Genomic DNA, 22,134 nt, shown 5'->3' on the forward strand with positions numbered 1-22,134 from the left:
GTTCATAGTAACATTAGCAGTGGGGGTCTGTGTATTCTGTGTACATGTATGTGTTCATAGTAACATTAGCAGTGCGGATGTGTGTATTCTGTGTACATGTATGTGTTCATAGTAACGTGTGTATTCTGTGTACATGTATGTGTTCATAGTAACGTGTGTATTCTGCGTACATGTATGTGTTCATAGTAACGTGTGTATTCTGCGTACATGTATGTGTTCATAGTAACGTTAGCAGTGCGGATGTGTGTATTCTGTGTACATGTATGTGTTCATAGTAACGTGTGTATTCTGCGTACATGTATGTGTTCATAGTAACATTAGCAGTGCGGATGTGTGTATTCTGTGTACATGTTCATAGTAACGTGTACATGTATGTGTTCATAGTAACATTAGCAGTGGGGGTCTGTGTATTCTGTGCACATGTCTGTGTTCATAGTAACATGTATACAACTACCCTACTCTCCACCTCCCTCCCCTGTAACCACAGCTGGCCACGCCCACTATTACTCTGCTTCAAATAGGATGCCAAGCCACGCCAACTGCACGTTCTAAACACGCCCGCGGCTATACACCACGCCCACTACCACCCTGCTTCCAATAGGATGCCAAGCCACGCCCACTGCACGTTCTAAACACGCCCGCGGCTATATACCACGCCCACTGCCACTCTGCTTCCAATAGGATGCCAAGCCACGCCCACTGCACGTTCTAAACACGCCCGCGGCTATATACCACGCCCACTACCACTCTGCTTCCAATAGGATGTCAAGCCACGCCCACTTCACGTTCTAAACACGCCCGCGGCTTTACACCACGCCCAGCTGGGCACCGGCACGCTTGTTCAGGCGTAGTACGCTCATGTGAACGGCGGCTCCACCCTGAGTGCGGTAGGTGTGTGGATCCCCGTCACGCCCACTTTGCTATCATCTAATTCTAGCAGGATTCCTGTGCGGTACCTCGGGTTCCTTCTGGTGAGGTGTGCGGGCTTCTTGCAGGCTGGACGTGAGAGCGGTGGGCGGCCGGGAGTCACATGTGTCAGGTGATGAGGCCTGGGTGATGCCCCTGATCCTGTGCTGCGGCACCGGCCGGGAGGAGGGGGAGGAGGTTTGCAGTAGCCGCACCTGCCTGCTGTGTGTTTGTAGACGGGAGCGGGCAGAGCCGCTGTGTGTTGCCATGGAGACACAATGCGTCCTCCTGTCTAGAAACCTCTGTGGAATGGGCAGGGTGATGTCCGGTAGAGCGGCCCCTGTCATGGCTACGGGCGGTCTGTGCGACGTTTACTGTTGTGTGGGGTAGATGAGTCGCAGATGCTGATGTCATACAAGTGCAGCAGTAGGGCGACGGTAAGTGATCGCTGCCCTGTGCACAGTCACTTACCAGAAAGCAGGAGCGAATATGATGATGGAGAATTTATTTTGGAGCCTCCCCTCATGACCCCCCCAGCAGTCCTGCCCTCTGGTCCTGAGCAATGATCTGTTCTTCTGTTCCCTTACATCATTTATTGTAGATCAGCTCTTTCTGTACCTTATTATTAGGGATGAGACCATTTCATATTCTGAAATTTGTTTTCGGTTCGGGTTGTGGTATAATGTGAATTGCGTTATGAATTCCGTTACCACGGACCATAGCGCAATTTCATGACGTAATGCATAACGGAATACCTTTAGAGGCATTCCGTTATTCATTCCGTCATAATAGAAGTCTATGGGCTGCAAAACTGATCCGTCCCCTTTTTCATTATGCAGGGGAGTCCTCTCCTGCCCATAGACTTCTATTATGACGGAATGAATAACGGAATGCCTCTAAAGGTATTCCGTTATGCATTACGTCATGAAATTGCGCTATGGTCCGTGGTAACGGAATTCATAACGCAATTCACATTATACCACAACCCAAACCGAAAACAAATTTCAAAATATGAAATTCGCTCATCCCTAGTTATTATACGTCGTCCCTCTCTTTACATTATTATACGTCCCTCTCTTTACATTATTATACGTCCCTCTCTTTACATTATTATACGTCGTCCCTCTCTTTACATTATTATACGTCGTCCCTCTCTTTACATTATTATACGTCCTCTCTTTACATTATTATACGTCCTCTCTTTACATTATTATACGTCGTCCCTCTCTTTACATTATTATACGTCGTCTCTCTCTTTACTTTATTATACGTCGTCTCTCTCTTTACATTATTATACGTCGTCTCTCTCTTTACTTTATTATACGTCGTCTCTCTCTTTACATTATTATACGTCGTCTCTCTCTTTACATTATTATACGTCGTCCCTCTCTTTACATTATTATACGTCGTCTCTCTCTTTACTTTATTATACGTCGTCTCTCTCTTTACATTATTATACGTCGTCCCTCTCTTTACATTATTATACGTCGTCTCTCTCTTTACATTATGATACGCCGTCTCTCTCTTTACATTATTATACGTCGTCTCTCTCTTTACATTATTATACGTCGTCCCTCTCTTTACATTATTATACGTCGTCTCTCTCTTTACATTATTATACGTCGTCTCTCTCTTTACATTATTATACGTCGTCCCTCTCTTTACATTATTATACGTCGTCTCTCTCTTTACATTATTATACGTCGTCTCTCTCTTTACATTATTATACGTCGTCCCTCTCTTTACATTATTATACGTCGTCCCTCTCTTTACATTATTATACGTCGTCTCTCTCTTTACATTATTATACGTCGTCCCTCTCTTTACATTATTATACGTCGTCTCTCTCTTTACATTATTATACGTCGTCTCTCTCTTTACATTATTATACGTCGTCCCTCTCTTTACATTATTATACGTCGTCTCTCTCTTTACATTATTATACGTCGTCTCTCTCTTTACATTATTATACGTCGTCCCTCTCTTTACATTATTATACGTCGTCTCTCTCTTTACATTATTATACGTCGTCTCTCTCTTTACATTATTATACGTCGTCCCTCAATTTACTTTATTATACGTCGTCCCTCTCTTTACATCATTGTACGTCGTCCCTCTCTTTACATTATTGTACGTCGTCCCTCTCTTTGCTTTATTGTACGTCGTCTTCTCTTTACATTATTGTACGTCGTCCCTCTCTTTGCTTTATTGTACGTCGTCCCTCTCAGTTTCACGAACATTGCACAGCTGAAAAGAAATTTTATGAAAATCTCCTCTTAATGATCCGTGAAACACGGTTGGCATCTCTGTTACGTTAATGGACCCCTAGACTATAATGGATGAGATGAATCCGTAAACACAGACAAAATAGGGCATGCTGCCGTGCTAAAAACATGGACCACACATTAAAATGAATGGGTACTTATGCTGTCTGTGGAGAACACGTACAGCACACGTATGGGAATCGCTGACGTGTGAATGAGGCCTGAAGTCCTGCTCGTTTGTTGACTGCCGGACAGTAAACTAATTGAGAATAAATGATCATCAGCACTTTTTCTATAAGGGAAGCGCTTTCCTTTACACAGTATATTATAAAACTAGCTGCCTGCATCCTTCACTAGAGGGAGCTAAGTGCATTGGAATTTATACATCTGCCATTAAACTCAATACAAGCTGTAAAATCTCTATGCACTGAGCTCTCCCTAGAGACAGTTGCATGTTAAAGGATAACTGTCATATTTTCATCCCAAAATTATTATTTTTTCCCCCTTAGTTACGGCTGTTTTGAATCCTACATTATGAGGATCTTCTTAAGATGGCTGCTCTGCTAGTTCTCTGAGGCCAAAACTGCTTTCCCTCAGGTCACATACAAACTTGCTGTGGCCAGCAGCTCCCTGCCAGCCAATCAGATTGGATTACTGAGAGACACGCCTCCTCACTCTGAAGCTTAATGCAGGCATGCAGTGTGAAGGACCACCCCTCCATCTTCCTGTCTTCCTAGCCGGAGACAGACAAGCCATAGCAACGGTCTTTTGAGAGAGCGGTGGAAAAGGACAGGGGGCATTAATGAGCTGTTATTATAAGGTAATTACAGATCTTTTGACCTTCATTGACAGACTAACTCAGGTATACAGGCCTAGCTCTAATAAACTAGCAAATAAAAAAAATATTTAACGGTTACCCTTTAATGCTATGGTTTCATGTCGGGAAACGAGGAGTCAGCACCAGACCCCTCATCACCATAGCAGTGGCGTGGTCTGTTTGGGGAGTACGCCATGGTCACCGCTGGTCCATATGAGATCAGGGAGTGAATGTCTCAGACTATCTAAGAAGACCAAGCATAGGTCCCAGAGGGGACTGGGAATGGGATGAGCTGCATCAACGACATTGAAATCAGAGCGCCAAGTATGTACAGAACCAGAGGGTCGCCATGATTATATACTGAAAAACTTTATTTAAAAAAAAAAGAAGAAAAAAATCCAACTCCTTTTACCTCCGCAGTGTATTTGTTTTCTTGTGAATCCTTTTGAAAGGATTTATGAAAAGTATTTTTCAGGTTGGTACAAAATAGGTAGGTATTCTTAGCCTTTATCTGTTGCTAATTGAACTTTAGAGGCATCTTCAGGCTTCCTACATGGAATTCTTCTTTGTGCCTGAGATTCGTGTGTTTTTTCGTCTAGTGTTTTTTTTATGTGTTTATACCAGGCATCCTCAAACTGCGTCCCTCCAGCTGTTGCAAAACTACAACTCCCATCATGCCCGAACAGCCTACAGGTATCAGCCTACAGCAGGGCATTGTGGGAGTTGTAGTTTTACAACAGCTGGAGGGCCGCAGTTTGAGGGTGCCTGCTTTATACCATATTGCTAATGAATATTGTTATTCAAGAGGCTAAAGATGTACTGTACGCTCAAGGAACCTAAGAAATGTTTTGAAAAGTTACTGCAAAATGTCCACCCAGCATGTAAAAATGCTCTACTGGAAAATGAAAAAAAAAAACACATAGAAGGGGGTGAAAGTTCCTTACTTTACATGCAGATGATCCACAGACCTTTTTTGTCTGGCATCACTGTTGTTTTTTGTCGGACAGCACTGTTTTTCATCTTCTTTCTTACAGCTCTGTTGATGGGGTGTTGTTGAAGTGTTAATTATGCCTGCTAGACAAAGCTATGCACCATTTTTGCAATTAACAGACTTTGAAAAAGGCCAAATAGGGGCTTCGAGAAGCTGCCAAATCTCAGAAAGAGTTGGAAGAGAAGTTTCTTTAATGCATTGGTGCTAAAATGGTCAGAGCAGGGCACTCGCACAAGTAGAGAGGTTTCTGGATGGTCCAGACAGACTGATGCACGCCAAGGTCACTGGATAAGAAGAGCTGCTCAAAGCCACGGCATCACAGACTGGTTCTGCAGTAGTCCCTGCGGTGACCACTCAGACCATAAGAAACCGTCTGTATGAAGCAGGACTGCGTTGACGCATCCCACTAGCTTGTTTGCCACTGGCCTCACCATTTCCAAGAGCATCTGCACTGGTGCAGGAATAGGTCAATTGGAGGCTTGAATTGCAAAATATAGGGGGTCATTTCTCAAACAAAAATACGCCTAAATTAGGCTTATTTCTGGCGCAGATTGTGGCACAAAGGTCCTTTGCGTTGCAATCTGCGACTTTTCCCACTCACGCCAGGTCTAAAATGTTGGTTATAATAAACTAATAAAAGCAGGTTCTGCTTTGGTACTAATGATGACTGCATCAAAATTTGTAAGAGGGCTGGAGAGTGCCTACTGCCATCGTGCATAGGTGACCCACATGACCAACACCAGTTGTCATGGTGCGCCATTAGCTTCCATGCCTGTTCCAGTCTGACATTAGTGGAGGGAACTTTGACCAACCTTTGGTATATTCAGGACATTGTAGAACCAGACCTACTAGAGATGTGGTGTCCCATCAAGATAATATCTGCCAACACACTGCTACACAACATGCTTTTCAGGGTATCCAGCAGCTCCCCTGGCCAGATTGATCACCAGATCACTTCTCTATCAAGAATGTATGGGACTGCATAGGGCGATGGATCTCCCATAAACAGCAGCCAACAACCATCTTGGCTGAACAACGGGTTCAAGTTGAAAGAGCTTGGAATGACATCCAGGAGGATATCCAGCTTCTGCATAACTGGTGCCATATCAGAGTGGCGTCACTGCAAGAGGAGATGCCACAGTATTTATGTGACCCTGCCTTAACATATACCCTGCTGCAGAACCCAAAATAAAAGGGGCCCACCTAGGTTGTGTGATCATTGACCAAGCTCCACTAGCAGCTTTTACTTTGTCCGTCTCAACTCAATCTCATTAAATTTTCCAGGTATTCTTTTTTTCATTTTCCAACATAGGACACAATGGGAACTTAGTCCTTTGCCAACAGTATCCATAGCCCTTCCAGTGCCAAAACATGTACATGTTAAACATACCCAGTCCTTTTTATTCTCCCGACTCCCTTCTAACTCTCCTACATTCTCGTTCGGTTTGGCCGAATGTGCATGTGTTTTCAATGGGGAGGGAGGAGAAAGCCACTGATGGGCACCTCTGGTGGAGGCTTATCTGCTGGAAGAGCCAAAGGATGGGGCAAAAAAAAATACACTTTCCCCAATGCTTCTCTCCCCATCATCATCTGTTGGGGGAGACTCAGGAGTTCCTCAGGCAAATTTGACTGTCAGACAAATACAGTAATGTTTATGGGGGCATTGATGTGTATGGCAGCTTTTAGAGCCCTTCTCTCACTGCGTTTTATATACTGATGATCAAATAAGAGTAATTGTCCCTTAAAAACACCTAGTGTAACCTATTGATTGGACGCTCCCTATGGAAAAGCGCTATGGTAGGTGAAGGCAGGGATAGTGGTGGCACATGCCTTGATGCAAAGCTATGTAGTCTGAAATTTCTGAAGACCTCAGACTAAAGAGATGTCCTTCTGGCTGTGTAGCTCCATGATGACTGCCGTCACACAGCTATCTACAGCTTCAGCATAAATACAAGGTCAGGATTCTTGTCTGTCTTGTGCTTACAATTTTTCCTCTATCTTTGAGGTTATGCAATGTTTGTCACCTTAGAGCCCTGGCAAAAATATACCGTCTAATTAGTGAAAGGCCTCATGTACACGACTGCACTTTTGGTCCTTTTATTTCTGTTTATTTTTATGGGGGTGCAAAAGATAGATGATATCCTTGTGCTGTCCGCATCCATGCAACCGTTCTGCAAATGATGTCCTATTGTTGTCCGTTTTGTGGAAAAGAACAGCCGTCTCTATAATAGGAGCTTAGGAAAGTTTGCACATGACCGCAGAAGACATGCGGTCATGTGCATGTAGTCTTATAGTATGACCTGCCGTAACGTTTCTTGTATGTGGTTTCATGCTAAAATGTAGAGCGCACTGGATTATCCTCCACATCTGCTAGGCTCCGATTTCTGTGCTCATCATGACCTTGCAGTTGATCTAAACTTAAAAATACTCTAAAGATAAAGTATAAAATAATGCTGAATCTGTGTATGGATGCGGTTGGAGGTGGACTGTGCTGTTTAGAACTTTCTTATTTGTTTCCTTTAGATTATATAGTTCCAACATATTCTGCAGCGGTGTATAGAGATCTCTCCAAAGAGGGTAACCATCTAATTTCCTTCTCTCACAACTATTTAGACTGAAGACCCCTTTACAGAAATCGACAATTAGGGCAGTTCTAGGGAAGGGATGTTCCTAGGAACACTTGTTCTACATAATTCCTCTGTGAAGGTGCTACTGATCACCCCATGAATGAGCAAGTGCCTCACGTCGCAGCCCCACCAACCAGGTATTGATGGCCTTTCTGAAGGATAGTTCATCCATATGTAAAAGTGGAAAACAGCTTGAACAGTTGTTTTGTCTACTGCAGATTGAACTTATGGGGGAGTATCTGCTGCAGAACGCCCATGTTTTGCAAGATGACCATACACCACTGATTTCAGTAGGACAGGCCAACCATCTAATGGTCTACTGAATGGTAGCTGAGGTGAATGGCCACCTTGAAGGGGTTGTCCGAGATAATAAAAAAATCTCAGACAACTCACTCAAATGGTAGGATGGTGAGGATAGCGATTGGCTGCAGTAGTCACGTGCTATATACCAGTATGTTACCACTGCAGTTTGTAAACAAGCAGCGGCGGGAGGACTGAACCAGCACTGGAGAAAGAGGGAAGTAGGCTTTCTTAATGTATACCAGTTGAGGGGCTTGCCCGATAATATCTGACAATGCCTTTAAGGAGCATGTGCAATAGTTACAGTGCTACATCATCTGGTGGTGCAAGAAGGTTATGCTAAGGCTAGTTTCACACTAGCGGCAGAAGAGTCCGGCAGGCTGTTTCAGCGGGTGAACAGCCTGTCGGATCTGTCCTGCCGCTAGTTCACGCGTGTCCCCGGACTGCCGCTCCGTACCTATTGACTATAATGGGGGCAGGGGTGGAGTTCCGGCGGCAGCAAGGCAGCGCACTGCGAGAGGCAGCCAGACTAAAAGTACTGCATGTCGTACTTTTAGTCCGGCTGCCGCCGGAACTCCGCCCCCGCCCCCATTATCAATGGGGATAGAGCGGCAGTCCGGGGGCACACGTGAACTAGCGGCAGGACGGATCCGACAGGCTGTTCACCCGCCGGAACAGCCTGCCGGAGTCCCCTGCCGCTAAAGGGAAAGTACCCTAAATGTACAGATTCTGATGACTAATGAAAATATTATAGTCTATAAATTGTTAATTTTTCCTTGTTTTAGGGAATGAAATGGTGGAATAAAAATAAGACTTCAAAATGAATAAAGTAAGAGTGCCTACGGAAAAATGGTAAGTCTGGATAACTGCTCTTGGGCGTTGCATTTCATGGTATAACACATCTGGATTGTAAATGCTAAGATATAAAATACTAAGAGGTTGATGAATGAATTACAGGTACTCTCATTAGGAACCCTTTTAAGAATATTTTCTAAACTCCGTATTCGCAGCAAACATTTTTTGTTTTAGACTTTTTGGAGGTTTTTCTTGTACTATACTATACCATTGAAAACTGTCCTGTAGCAGTCAGCACAAATGATAAGACCTGTATAGATGGGTAACCCATTGTCAGTTGACTGGTGCTGTGAGGGGAAGGTGTTATCTGTAATCCTCAATATTCAGAGTAGGTGTTTAATTGAGATAACATTATGAAAGCTCTGTTTTCTTGACAAGCCTAGATAGTGCAATGCTCTTCTGTGGGCATCTTTAAAAGTGTGATGCTCTAAATAAGTGGCTGTCTCTTGGTTATTGCAGTGGTCTGACTGAGGGTTGAGCAAGACTGGTTGCCATGCTAAAAGTCCAAGCAAATAAGATGTTGAAGAAGGCAATGGGCACCTTCAGGGCAATTTCTTAAGATTGTGTTTTACTCATTTTGGCCTAAAAATAATTTTTTAAGTTGGTCTTTATTAAAAACGTTGAGCCATTTTTGTGAAACTGGGATTCAAACATCAGTCTGTTTGCAGAGTTCCCCTTCTCAGTCAGCTGCCGGCTCATGTGAAGCCTTGTCTCTGATCTCCTGACATTTTTAAACACTCATTTAAGGTTACTTTCACACCAGCTGGATCAGCAAAAAACGCTTCCGTTCTGATAATACAACCATCTGCCTCCATTCTGAACGGATCTGGTTGTATTATCTCTAAAATAGCCCTGACAGATCCGTCACTAAAACCATTGTAAGTCCATGGGGGATGGATCAGTTTTCTATTGACTTACATTGTGTTTTAGGACGGATCCGTCTTGCTCCGCACCACATCGCAGACAGAAAACCACTGCTTGCAGCGTTATTCTGTCCGCAATGGTGACTCAACCAAACGGAACGGAATGCATTTTGGTGCATTCCGTTTCGTTCACTTTTGTCCCCATTGACGATGAATGGGGACAAAACGGAAGCGTTTTCCCCTGCTATTGAGATCCTATGACCGGATCTCAATTCTTCCCAGTTTAATAAGAATTTAACTATAATGAATGATTATAACTTCCCCTGTGTTTGGACCTTTAGGACAGGAGGGCCTGAGCACGTGCCCCGCTAGGAGCCTCTCAATTAATTTTCATATGGGATCAACCTTCTGTTTTTCTGGGGGAAAAAAAATGTATAATCTTCATTCTTTTTATGTTTCCTGCAGTATGATTGTAGTAGCTTAATAATAAAGAATGAGCTGACCGACTCCCTTTAAATGATTTTTCTTTCATCTTTCACACAGTGTTATTTTCTTGGATTTTAAATGGAAAAAAAAAAACACGCATGAAAAAAACACGTGATATTATGAATGAAATGTATTTTTATGGTGTTATTAGTGCCGTTTTGTACTTGTCACATATTGTACATGCATTTTCCTATAGTTGTTTTTATAGTCCTATAGAGAAACCTATGAAGAAAACAGCATACACAGAGCATGCTGTGTTCTGAAAAAAAAAACAAAAACACTAAATGGCACAAGATAGAATGGTACAAACCAAAATGCTATGAATGATACTGTGTTTGATATAGACTTTAAAATAACATCAGTGTCGAGAAACATAGGCATGAAAAATTTGGCATTTTTCACATAAACATTATGTTAAACTAGCATTAAAGGGGTTGTCTGAGATAATAAAAAATCTCGGACAAGCCCTCAAACAGACTAAAAAAAAAAGTTAATATTTACTTTTTTTCCCCAGTGCCGTTCTCTGCATCATCCATCTGGTCCTCCTGCTGCTTGTTTGCAAACTGCAATAGTGACGTGCAGAAAGGTGACCGCTGCAGCCAAGTACTGTCCGCAGCATTGACAAAAGTGATTGGCTGCAGGGGTCACATGCAGTATGTCAGCGTGCACATCACCGTCACTGTACATACGAATGATACCACCATCAATGTGCCAGACTAACCTGGCTGACCAGGGAGTTTACAAAAATCGACTCTCTGGTCCTGTTATACAGTGGCAAATCATCAGCCTAATTTAGGCTTCGTTCACATCTCCATTTGTGGATCCGGCAGGCTTGACCGATCTTCTACTTCACCGCCAGATCCCCATTGACGGCAATGGGGTCCGGTTCCATACACACTTAATTAGGCCTACTCTAGCCAATATTTTCCAAACTGGTGGGTCACATTTTCGACAAGCAGAAGTCTGCTGTCAGCCATTTGAAGTATGAAATGTATCGTATTTATTCTTAGTAGCATTGAAATTTCTGTACTGAATGAAAACGCTGACATGTTTAGGGTTTTATCTGTTTTATTAAAGGGTTTCTATCACTTCGTATGACATAATTAGCTCTCAGACACTAGCGATCCGCTAGTGTCTGCTCTGGCCAACCATCCTAATATAACAGCTTTTGGGGCAGCCGTTTTGTTAAAAAAATAACTTTTATAAATATGCTAATGAGCCTCTAGGTGCTATGGGGGCGTCATTAGCACCTAGAGGCTCCGTCTACCTTCATACACAGCCACCGCCCAGCGCGTCCCTCCAGCCCGCCCATCTCCTGCTGAATGCGATCCTCCGTGTGACGCAACGGACGAATTCTCGCGCATGCGCCTTGCGCGGATGTATTCGGCGCATGCGCAGTGAATGTCTGACCGCTTCCCTGCTCAGACATCTCCACTGCGCCTGCGCCGATGACGTCATAGTGCTCCAAGGAACAGGCGCAGTGGAGATGTCTGAGCAGGGAAGCGGTCAGACATTCACTGCGCATGCGCCGAATACAGCCGCGCACGGCGCATGCGCGAGAATTCGTCCGTTGCGTCACACGGAGGATCGCATTCAGCAGGAGATGGGCGGGCTGGAGGGACGCGCTGGGCGGTGGCTGTGTATGAAGGTAGACGGAGCCTCTAGGTGCTAATGACGCCCCCATAGCACCTAGAGGCTCATTAGCATATTTATAAAAGTTATTTTTTTAGCAAAACGGCTGCCCCAAAAGCTGTTATATTAGGATGGTTGGCCAGAGCAGACACTAGCGGATCGCTAGTGTCTGAGAGCTAATTATGTCATACGAAGTAATAGAAACCCTTTAAAGCTTTTTTTTCTCTATGATTACTGAAAATATTCTGCAAATATGAAAATAATCAAGGCACACAAATGTGTGGATACATTTAAAGGGGTTGTCCGAGTTCTGGAAAAAAAATATATAGCACTGTAAATCTGATGGTCAGCAATATATAACTAAATAAGCAAAGCAAGTTTTTGGCAAACAAATATATATTTCCTCATTTCCCTGGTTCACTTCTGGCCCTTTGTTTACCTGCAATAACAACAATCTCTGCCCCTCCACCTGTTCTGGAAAGGGAGTGAATACAAGTGCTGCCCTGAGTGACATGTCTGCCTGCTGGGAGACTCTGCAGCATGTTGTATGTGTAGAACTACAAGTCCCAGCTGTACAATGACACTGCTAAGGGAGTGAATATAAGTGCTGCTGACACTGCTGATACACACAGGATCTTCCCCCTACCTCTTCTTGTGCAGAACTTCTCTAGTCTGTCAGCTCCTGTGCCCAGCATTTGTCTCCTCACTTCCTGCAGCTACTCAGTAAAGCCTTCAGCCCTGAGTCTGTGCTGCTGAAGGGGTTAAGAATCCAGGGAGAGAGCAGACAGCAGCAGCTTGCAGTGTAGGGGGGTGGCGGGGAGCGTTTCCAGTACAGACACAGATCTGCTCTCTCAGGCTTGTGCGCCAAACATCATCAGAGCAGGGAGAGAGGCTGACATTACAGGTCATGTGACCCTCGGTGAAATCTGAGAAACCAGCAACTGGAGATAAAGTAAGGCTACTTTCACACTAGTGGTTTTACTGGAACCGGCAGGGTTCAGCAAAAACGCTTCGGTTACTGATAATACAACCATCTGCATCTGTTATGAACGGATCCGGTTGTATTGTCTTTAACATAGCCAAGACGGATCAGTCATGAACTTCATTGAAAGTCAATAGAGGACGGATCCATTTTCTATTGTGTCAGAGAAGATGGATCCGTCCCCATTGACTTGCATTGAGGTTCATGACTGATCTGTCTTGCTCCGCATCCCAGGACAGAAATCAAACTACAACATGTTGCGGTTTGCTCTCCGGTATGGGAACGCAAATATAAGAATGGGAAAAACAAAACAATCCTTTTTATTTTCATTTAGAAAATAAAAGCAAAGGTATGCAGAAGTTTATAAAACGCTAAAGGACTAAAACGTCCTCGCCTTACTGTATATTTTAGTATAATCCACATTTCTAACTAGGGCTCTCAGTACTTTTGCTTTTCCTTTCCAATCTAATCAAGTGTTTGAGTACTAGGAATTCAGTGATAACACAAGCAGAAACATTCTGTAGAACATGGGAACTCTGCTTTTCTCATGAAGGTTGCAAAGGTCATGTAGAGACTTTATGTTCCATAACCATCCCAATTTAGAAAGAGAAGGTTAAAGGGGTTGTCCGAGTTATTATTTTTTTTGGTTCTTTGTATGTTCCTAACTAGGCAAATGTAAGGACTTTACAATTCACTTAAGCTACTTCCACACTAGCGTTTTAGTTTTCCGGTATTGAGATTCGTCATAGGGTCTCAATACCGGAAAAAAAACGCTTCAATTTTGTCCCCATTCATTGTCAATGGGAACAAAATGTAACTGAACAGAATGGAGTGCTCCAAAAATGCATTCCATTCCGTTTAGTTATCAGACTATCCATCACTAAATGGGTTTTATCGGGTCCTAAGCCATTGGACTATGTGTCAAGTGATGAACAGGAGTCATTGCACTACAGACAATATGTCACCCAGGATTTTAGTGCACATAGTATCCTAGAAACTTAAAGGAGTTGTCCATCTTTTAGATACTGATGACCTATCCTTCGTTAGGTCATCAAAATCAGATCTGTGGGAGTATGACACCTGCTATTTATGGCAGCCGCCAACGCTGGAAAAAATAATGAATAGGTCTGGTTGTAATGTTCTTGATGACATATTTCAGCGGCTGCCACAACAGCTGAATGTGGCGATGCTAGGAGTCAGACCCCCACCAATTCAGTATTGCTGACCTATCCAAAATGTAAGTGATCAGTATCGAAAGGTGGACAGCTCCTTTCTACACTGCTCAAAAAAAAAAAGGGAACAATTAAACAACACAATGTAACTCCAAGTCAATCACACTTCTGTGAAATCAAACTGTCCACTTAGGAAGCAACACTGAGTGACAATCAATTTCACATGCTGTTGTGCAAATGGGATAGACAACAGGTGGAAATTATAGGCAATTAGCAAGACACCCCCAATAAAGGAGTGGTTCTGCAGGTGGTGTCCACAGACCACTTCTCAGTTCCTATGCTTCCTGGCTGATGTTTTGGTCACTTTTGAATGCTGGCGGTGCTTTCACTCTAGTGGTAGCATGAGACGGAGTCTACAACCCACACAAGTGGCTCAGGTAGTGCAGCTTATCCAGGATGGCACATCAATGCGAGCTGTGGCAAGAAGGTTTGCTGTGTCTGTCAGCGTAGTGTCCAGAGCATGGAGGCGCTACCAGGAGACAGGCCAGTACATCAGGAGACGTGGAGGAGGCCGTAGGAGGGCAACAACCCAGCAGCAGGTCCGCTCCACCGCCTTTGTGCAAGGAGGAACAGGAGGAGCACTGCCAGAGCCTTGCAAAATGACCTCCAGCAGGCCACAAATGTGCATGCGTCTGCTCAAACGGTCAGAAACAGACTCCATGAGGGTGATATGAGGGCCCGACGTCCACAGGTGGGGGTTGTGCTTACAGCCCAACACCGTGCTTGACGTTTGGCATTTGCCAGAGAACACCAAGATTGGCAAATTCGCCACTGGCGCCCTGTGCTCTTCACAGATGAAAGCAGGTTCACACTGAGCACATGTGACAGACGCGACAGAGTCTGGAGACGCAGTAGAGAACGTTCTGCTGCCTGCAACATCCTCCAGCATGACCAGTTTGGCATTGGGTCAGTAAAGGTGTGGGGTGGCATTTCTTTGGAGGGCCGCACAGCCCTCCATGTGCTCGCCAGAGGTAGCCTGACTGCCATTAGGTACTGAGATGAGATCCTAAGACCCCTTGTGAGACCATATGCTGGTGTGGTTGTCCCTGGGTTCCTCCTAATGCAAGACAATGCTAGACCTCATGTGGTTGGAGTGTGTCAGCAGTTCCTGCAAGACGAAGGCATTGATGCTATGGACTGGCCCGCCCGTTCCCCAGACCTGAATCCAATTGAGCACATCTGGGACATCATGTCTCGCTCTATCCACCAACGTCATGTTGCACCACAGACTGTCCAGGAGTTGGCAGTGGCTTTAGTCCAGGTCTGGGAGGAGATCCCTCAGGAGACCGTCCGCCACCTCACCAGGAGCATGCACAGGCGTTGTAGGGAGGTCATACAGGCACGTGGAGGCCACACACACTACTGAGCCTCATTTTGACTTGTTTTAAGGACATTACATCAAAGTTGGATCAGCCTGTAGTGTGTTTTTCCACTTTAATCTAGACCTCCATGGGTTGAAAAATTTGATTTCCATTTTTTTATTCTTGTGTGATTTTGTTGTCAGCACATTCAACTATGTAAAGAACAAAGTATTTGAGAAGAATATTTAATTAACTCAGATCTAGGATGTGTTATTTTTGTGTCCCCTTTATTTTTTTGAGCAGTGTATGTTTTGATTGGAATAGTGTAGCATCCCTACATGACCATTGATCAGTAATGCCTTCAACCAAATTTCTATAGTAACTAATAATCAGTTTGGCCCACTATTCTATCTGTTTCTTTCTATAGGTGGGTTTTAGGTATCATCTAGTCTGTGGTTAGCAAATTCTAAGGGACTGCAGGTATTTATCCTTTGCAGTGATCTGGCCTTCACTGTTTTGAATCTCCAGGTTGCATCTGCAGAGTAGTCATCGACTGGTGGAGCAAACAGGATGGGGCATAACCATATGGAGCCAAGGGTCAATACCGGGTAACAGCAGATAGAACATCAAAGCTAGATGGAGTCTAAATTCAGAGTAGGGGGGGTCTATAATAGAGTCAAAACTAGGCAGGAACTACAAATGAGCGAAAAATAGACAAAAGGTAAGTCAGATAGTCCAAGTCGATACCAGTAGGCTGAGGAAGGGTTAATCCATGATAATTCTCTAGGGAAGCCAAGTCACAAAACAAGAATCTAATAGCAATACAAAATGAATATACCAGCAACACCAGGTTGTAGGATACAATAACTTTCAAAGTTATCAGGGCAAGCCATCTTCCTATAGAATGCTTGCCCGACCCTTGATTGGTCCACTGGATGGATCTCCTGATTTGCCGAGCAGCTGCTCCTCCTAACCAGAGGAACGGCTCTGTCATTATACAGGCCATATGGTTGTGTATTCTGTGCACCCAGTGCCTAGCATTCTGCCACTACCGCCCAGGAGATCAGAGCGGTGGCATTTGGCAGGAGTACTAAAAGGTAAATATGTAACATCAGTGTTCCTCAAGTCCAGTCCTCAGGGCCCACCTACCGGTCATGCTTTCAGGATTTGCTTAGTATTGAGCAGGTGATATAATTAGTGTCCATGCATCAGGACTTGCCGCAGGAATTAATTCTGTGGGATATTCTCAAATCATGACCAGCAGGTGGGCCCTGAGGACCGGAGTTGAGGAACACTGTTACATTTTCTAATAATTTTTTTTTATTTTGATATGCCTGTTCCAAAAAAATGGGTGAATTTATCAAGACTGGCACTTCTAACACAACTCTTGATCTAGTTGGACGATGGCATGAGATGGGCCAAAATTCTTAAACTTGGCACACCTCGGCTACACTGGGCACCAGGATTGGAAAGATACACCTGCTCCTAGAAAGCTGGGTCAGAAGGTTAAGGCTCCATTCACACGTCCACAAGTTGGGTCCAGATCAGACCCATTCATTTTCAATTGGGCCGCAACGGATGCGGACAGCACACTATGTGCTGCTGACATCCGCATTTCCGGATCCGCAATTCCATTCCCGGAATAAAATAGAACATGTCCTATTCTTGTCCGCAACTGCGGACAAGAAAAGCCATTTTCTGTTATAGTGCCGGCGATGTGCGGTCCGCGAAATGCAGAACGCACATTGCTGGTGTCCGTGTTTTGCGGATCTGCAATTTGCGGACCGCAAAACACCTTCGGACGTCTGAATGGACCCTAAAACTGTTGGGCCAAACAGACCCTGCCCCCTCCTGCCCACATTCACAAAAATTGGGAGCATGATGTGAAAGCTGGCATAAAACCTTTACTAAATCTTCCCAGAAATTCTTCAGTTTTAGCTATTTTCGGTCAGCGTCTTGCTGAAAAAACATGTGGATAACGTAAGCATATGCTGGTTTCATAGAGAATTAGCCAGAGCAGGAGACTTGCTACCCCTTAGGCCTTATTCACACATCAGTGTTTTGGTCAGTGATTTCCATCAGTGATTTTTGAGCCCAAACCAGGTGGGGCTCTAAACATAGAACAGGATCAGGTCTTTCCCTTAGGGCCCTTGCACACGACCGTATGGCCTCCGAGACATATACTGTCTGTGAGCGGGCCATATGTCCTGGAGAGGCATTGATCGGGAGCACACAGCATCATAGATTACAATGATGCTGTGGAGGTCGGGCCGCCCGCGGGACTATTGTCCCACAGTCATATGGTCTTATAAGTGGGGGACAATAATCCCGCGGTCGGCCTGACCTCCACAGCATCATTGTAATCTATGATACTGTGTACTCCCGTGAGCACGATCAATGCCGCTCCGGGACATATGGCCCGCTCATGGACCGTATGTCTCAGAGGGGAAGGGCCCTTATACCTGAACTGTGTGTAGGTTTCACTCCTGGTTTTGGCTCCCAATCACTGATCAAAATCACTGATGTGTGACTAAGGCTACATGCACACCACCGGTGTGTAATTTGCAGAACGGTACAGACAGCCATTAATATAACTGCCTATTCTTGTCTGCAAAACGGACAAGAATAGGAAAGGTTATATTTTTTTTGCAGACCACGGACGGAGCCACGGATGCGGACAGCACACGAAGTGCTGTCCGCATCTTTTGTGGCCCCATTGAAGTTAATGGGTCTGCATCCAAGCCGCAAATACTGCGGCTCGGATGCGGGCCAAAACAACGGTCGTGTGCATGAGGCCTGAGTTCACACTTCAGTTATTGTGAGCCAAACCCAGTAGTGAAGCCTACTCAGAGATCAGGTATAATGAAGAGGTTTGCACTTGTTAAGTGTACACGGAGTTATTTAGTCACTCCTTGCTTGGGAAGTTACTTTTATCCAGTGACCTCTTCTGGAGAAAGTTCCATTAGTGACAGCAGACCTGCCTCCTCCATATATAATACCCTGTGTGTGCCCTTTGGCTACAAGAGGTTTCCAAATAATACAGCAGTCTCCGGCTAAATGCACACGATCAGGATTGCGTGCGGAAAATCTGCAACGTAGGTGTACATTGTATTCTATGAGAATTTGAAATTCTCAATGCACACGATGCAGATTTTTTTTCTGCGGGAATTTTGACCTGCGGTGCGGATTTTACAATCTGCAGCATGTTGATTATTTTTGTTTTTCCTGACCGGATTTTCTTCATTCACTTCGGCACCAAATCCGCACCAGTTGATGTGGATTGACCGCACGGATTTGCCTGCGAACACCTGCGGATTCTCCGCACATGAATCCTGAAGGTGTGCATGTACCCTCAAAGTTAACACTTATTATAAGGGGAATGCTTCCCCTGCCCCATCCACCGCCATCACCAGTAACTGATGGCTGCATTGTATCTGCGTTTAGTACCCTGTGTAGGGAAGACATAGTCTCTACTTTCTCTCCATTTCTGTTAGGTACTACACTGGCCTTTTGGCATATGTTTTGCTGTTATACATTGGTACGTCCGTGCTTTAACCATATTGAAGAAGAGCATTGTCATGTTTTAGGCTACTTTCACACTAGCGTGTTTACTGGATCCAGCAGGGTTCAGCCAAAACCCTTCGGTTACTGATAATACAACCGCCTGCATCAGTTATGCACGGATCCGGTTGTATTATCTGTAACATAGCAATGACAGATCCGTTTTGAACTCCATTGAAAGTCAATAGAGGACCGATCCGTTTTCTATCGTGGCAGATTGTGTCAGAGAAAACGTATCCGTCCCCATTGACTTGCATTGGGGGTCATGACTGATCTGTTTTTCTGTTTTTCCCAGGACGGAAAGCAAAATACAACATGTTGCGGTTTGCTCTCCGGTCTGAGAACGAAACTAAACGGAACCGAATGCATTTTGGAGCACCTGGTTCTGTTCAGTTACGTTTTGTCCCCATTGGTAATGAATAGGAACAAAACTGAAGCGTTTTCTTTTTTCGGTATTGAGCCCCTATGACGGAACTCAATACCGGAAAACTTTTAACGCAGACATGTAGAAGCATAGAGTTGCATAGATCTGAGACATACGTTTGTCAGCTCCAAGAAGATGTCAATCGAGCTAAACTCTTAGGCCCCTTGCAGATGAGCGTGTCCGGATTAGGTCCGGATGCGTTCAGTGATAAGTGCGAGATTTCCCAGGCAAAGTCAGTCAGTTTTGCCTGCGATTGCGTTCAGTTGTTCAGTTTTAATGCGTTTTGCACCCGCGTGATAAAAAACATCTCTTAGCAACCATCAGTGAAAAATACATCGGATCCGCACTTGCTTGCGGATGCAATGCGTTTTTCATTGAAGCCCTATTCACTTCTATGGGGCCAGGGCTGCGTGAAAAACGCAGACTATAGAGCATGCTGCGATTTTCACGCAACGCACAAGTGATGCGTGAAAACCAACGCACATGTACACAGACCCATTGAAATGCGTTCGCATCACGCATTGCAACCGTGCAGAATACTCGCTCGTGTGAAAGAGGCCTTCGTAGCTTTAGTTTTCTTTTGGACTGGTGGATTGATCCTTAGCGTGCTCTTAATTCTTGCTCGTTTGTATGTTATTTTTGGACTCTTCAAATCCCATAACAAGGTTCAGCTCATTTATACTAGAATACATAGAAACCGAAGAGAAAACTGTGAGACTGTTTGTTTGCGGAAAGCAGACGTTTCCTTCTCTTTTTAGAAACATGAAGTGTTGGTGAAATCGTCGCTCTCTCTTTGCACTGGCTGAGAGTACGTGGAAATGAGAAATATTTCTGAGCAATGGGAGTTTGGTCCCTGATCTCAGTGATCTTCTCTGCCCAGCAACTGTTTTGTGAAATATATCAAATAATATTCCTTTTAATAGGACATTATAGGTGCCAGATTCTCAAATATGCAAGATTTAGAGAATTGTCTTTTAAAGAAATCTTATAGAGCAAAATATGCTGTCACTAGTGCTCTTCCTAACTGGTTCTCATTGCTCATTCTTCTGCTTTAGCTGGAATGTCGCATTATTTTGCAGTTTTATTGTTTTTTGCTGGTAACAAGTGCCAGATTATCACATTTCTGGATTATTGAATGTTTCGACTAAATATAACAAAATAGATTTACAGCCATGGATGCTATGAGTTAAAGGAACACTTCTTTCAGAAAGGGGTATTTTTTTAACATTCTATATTCATAGAAAGTAATTGTTTTAGAATTATTTTTTTTCATTTAGGCAATACTATACCATTGAAAAATCAATACAAAATCTTTTCTTTGTGTAGCAGTCAGCACAGAGTGATAAAACTCCTAGGTAGGTAGGCCATTGTCCGTTTACTGCTGCTGGGGATAACCCTATTGATAACAGAAGATTTAGGCTGGGTTCAGACCTGAGTGTTTTACAGCGCGTTCCTACGCGCTGTAAAACGCTCAACAGGCAAAAACCAATGTTTCCCTATGGGCATGGTTCTCACCTGAGCGTTTTACAGCGCGTACGAACGAGCTGTAAAACGCCCTACGCATCAAGAAGTACAGGAGCTTCTTTGGGGCGTATTGTCGCGCGTTCCCGCCCATAGACTTCAGCGGGAACGCGCCTAAATGGGCGTTTGCTTGTTTCCGCCCATTACAAACGCCCGATTAAAAACACCTGAAAAAAGCGCATATCGAATACGCTCAGGTCTGAACCCAGCCTTAGAATAGGGATGACATTATAATGGCTCTATTGTTCTCTTGAAATAAGATTGAGATAAAGTTGCCCATAGAAGATCATTGCACTTATTAGTATAATGTGTCTTATGTTAATTCAGTCTCTCTCTGTTGAGAATGAATGGCCTGACTTCTTATATTGCAGAAAGTCAAGAGTTAGGCCTCATGCACACGACCGTTGTTTTTGAGGTCCGCAAATTACGGATAGCGTCCGTGTGCGTTCCGCAATTTGCAGAACGGCACAGACAGCCATTGATATAACTGCCTATTCTTGTCCGCAAAATGGACAAGAATAGGACAGGTTAGATTTTTTTTTGCGGGGTCATGTAACAGAGCAATGGATGTGGAAAGCACATGGAGTGCTGTACGCATCTTTTGCGGCCCCATTGAAGTGAATGGGTCTGCATCTAAGCCGCAAACACTGCGGCTTGGATGTGGACCAAAACAACGGTCGTGTGCATGAGGCCTTAAGAGTGTATTAGACACCCCGATCACGCAGACGATTGTCGGAAGGGAAACGTTCCTTCCCGTCAGTCTCCTGCTTGCTTGTTGAGGAGACCGCTGCTATTACATGCAGCAATCTTTATGCCATAGCTTGTCGTCATGCTCTTCAGGGGTTTGCCAGCAGCAGAGCGTTTGCTTGTTCATCGTGCAATCAGCGGCAGTATTAGGGCACTTTCACACTTGCGGCAGAGGATTCCGGCAGGCAGTTCCGTCGCCGGAACTGCCTGCCAGATCTCGCAATCCGGACGCAAACGGATGGCATTTGTCAGACAGATCCAGATGTGTATCCGTCTGACAAATGCATTGAAATACCAGACTGGAAGAATGGATCCGCCGGATCCTGCAAGTGTTCAGGATTTTTGGCCGGAGAGAAAAATGCAGCATGCTGCGGTGTTTTCTCCGGCCAAAAAACATAAGGGGGACTGAACTGATGCATCCTGAACGGATTGCTCTCCATTCAGAATGCATTAGGATAAAACTGATCAGTTTTTTTCCGGTACTGAGCCCCTGTGACGGAATTCAATACCAGAAAAGAGAAAACTCTAGTGTGAAAGTACCCTTACACTGCAAGATGATCGCTAACGAACATTACTACGAACGCTCATTAGCGATGATCTGGCAGACTGTCTGCCAGTGTAATAT

At 44.4% G+C, this 22,134-nt stretch overlaps 1 protein-coding gene across 5 annotated transcripts in view; it reads left to right on the forward strand.

Annotated features, from left to right (window-relative positions):
• Positions 1 to 828: 828 nt before the first annotated feature.
• The window catches only part of AGTPBP1 (ATP/GTP binding carboxypeptidase 1), a 197,881-nt gene continuing 176,575 nt past the window's right edge, over positions 829 to 22,134 (forward strand). For 2 of the 5 annotated variants that reach the window (XM_040417015.1, XM_040417019.1), the window contains exons 1-2: positions 901 to 999; positions 8,691 to 8,757. In XM_040417015.1, coding sequence (XP_040272949.1) covers positions 8,726 to 8,757 — 32 coding nt within the window. In that variant the 5' untranslated portion in view covers positions 901 to 999; positions 8,691 to 8,725. The other 3 variants (XM_040417016.1, XM_040417017.1, XM_040417018.1) reach the window with 3 other exon arrangements.

Source organism: Bufo bufo, chromosome 2 (assembly GCF_905171765.1).
Source record: "Bufo bufo chromosome 2, aBufBuf1.1, whole genome shotgun sequence".
NCBI classification, from domain to species: Eukaryota; Metazoa; Chordata; class Amphibia; order Anura; family Bufonidae; genus Bufo; species Bufo bufo.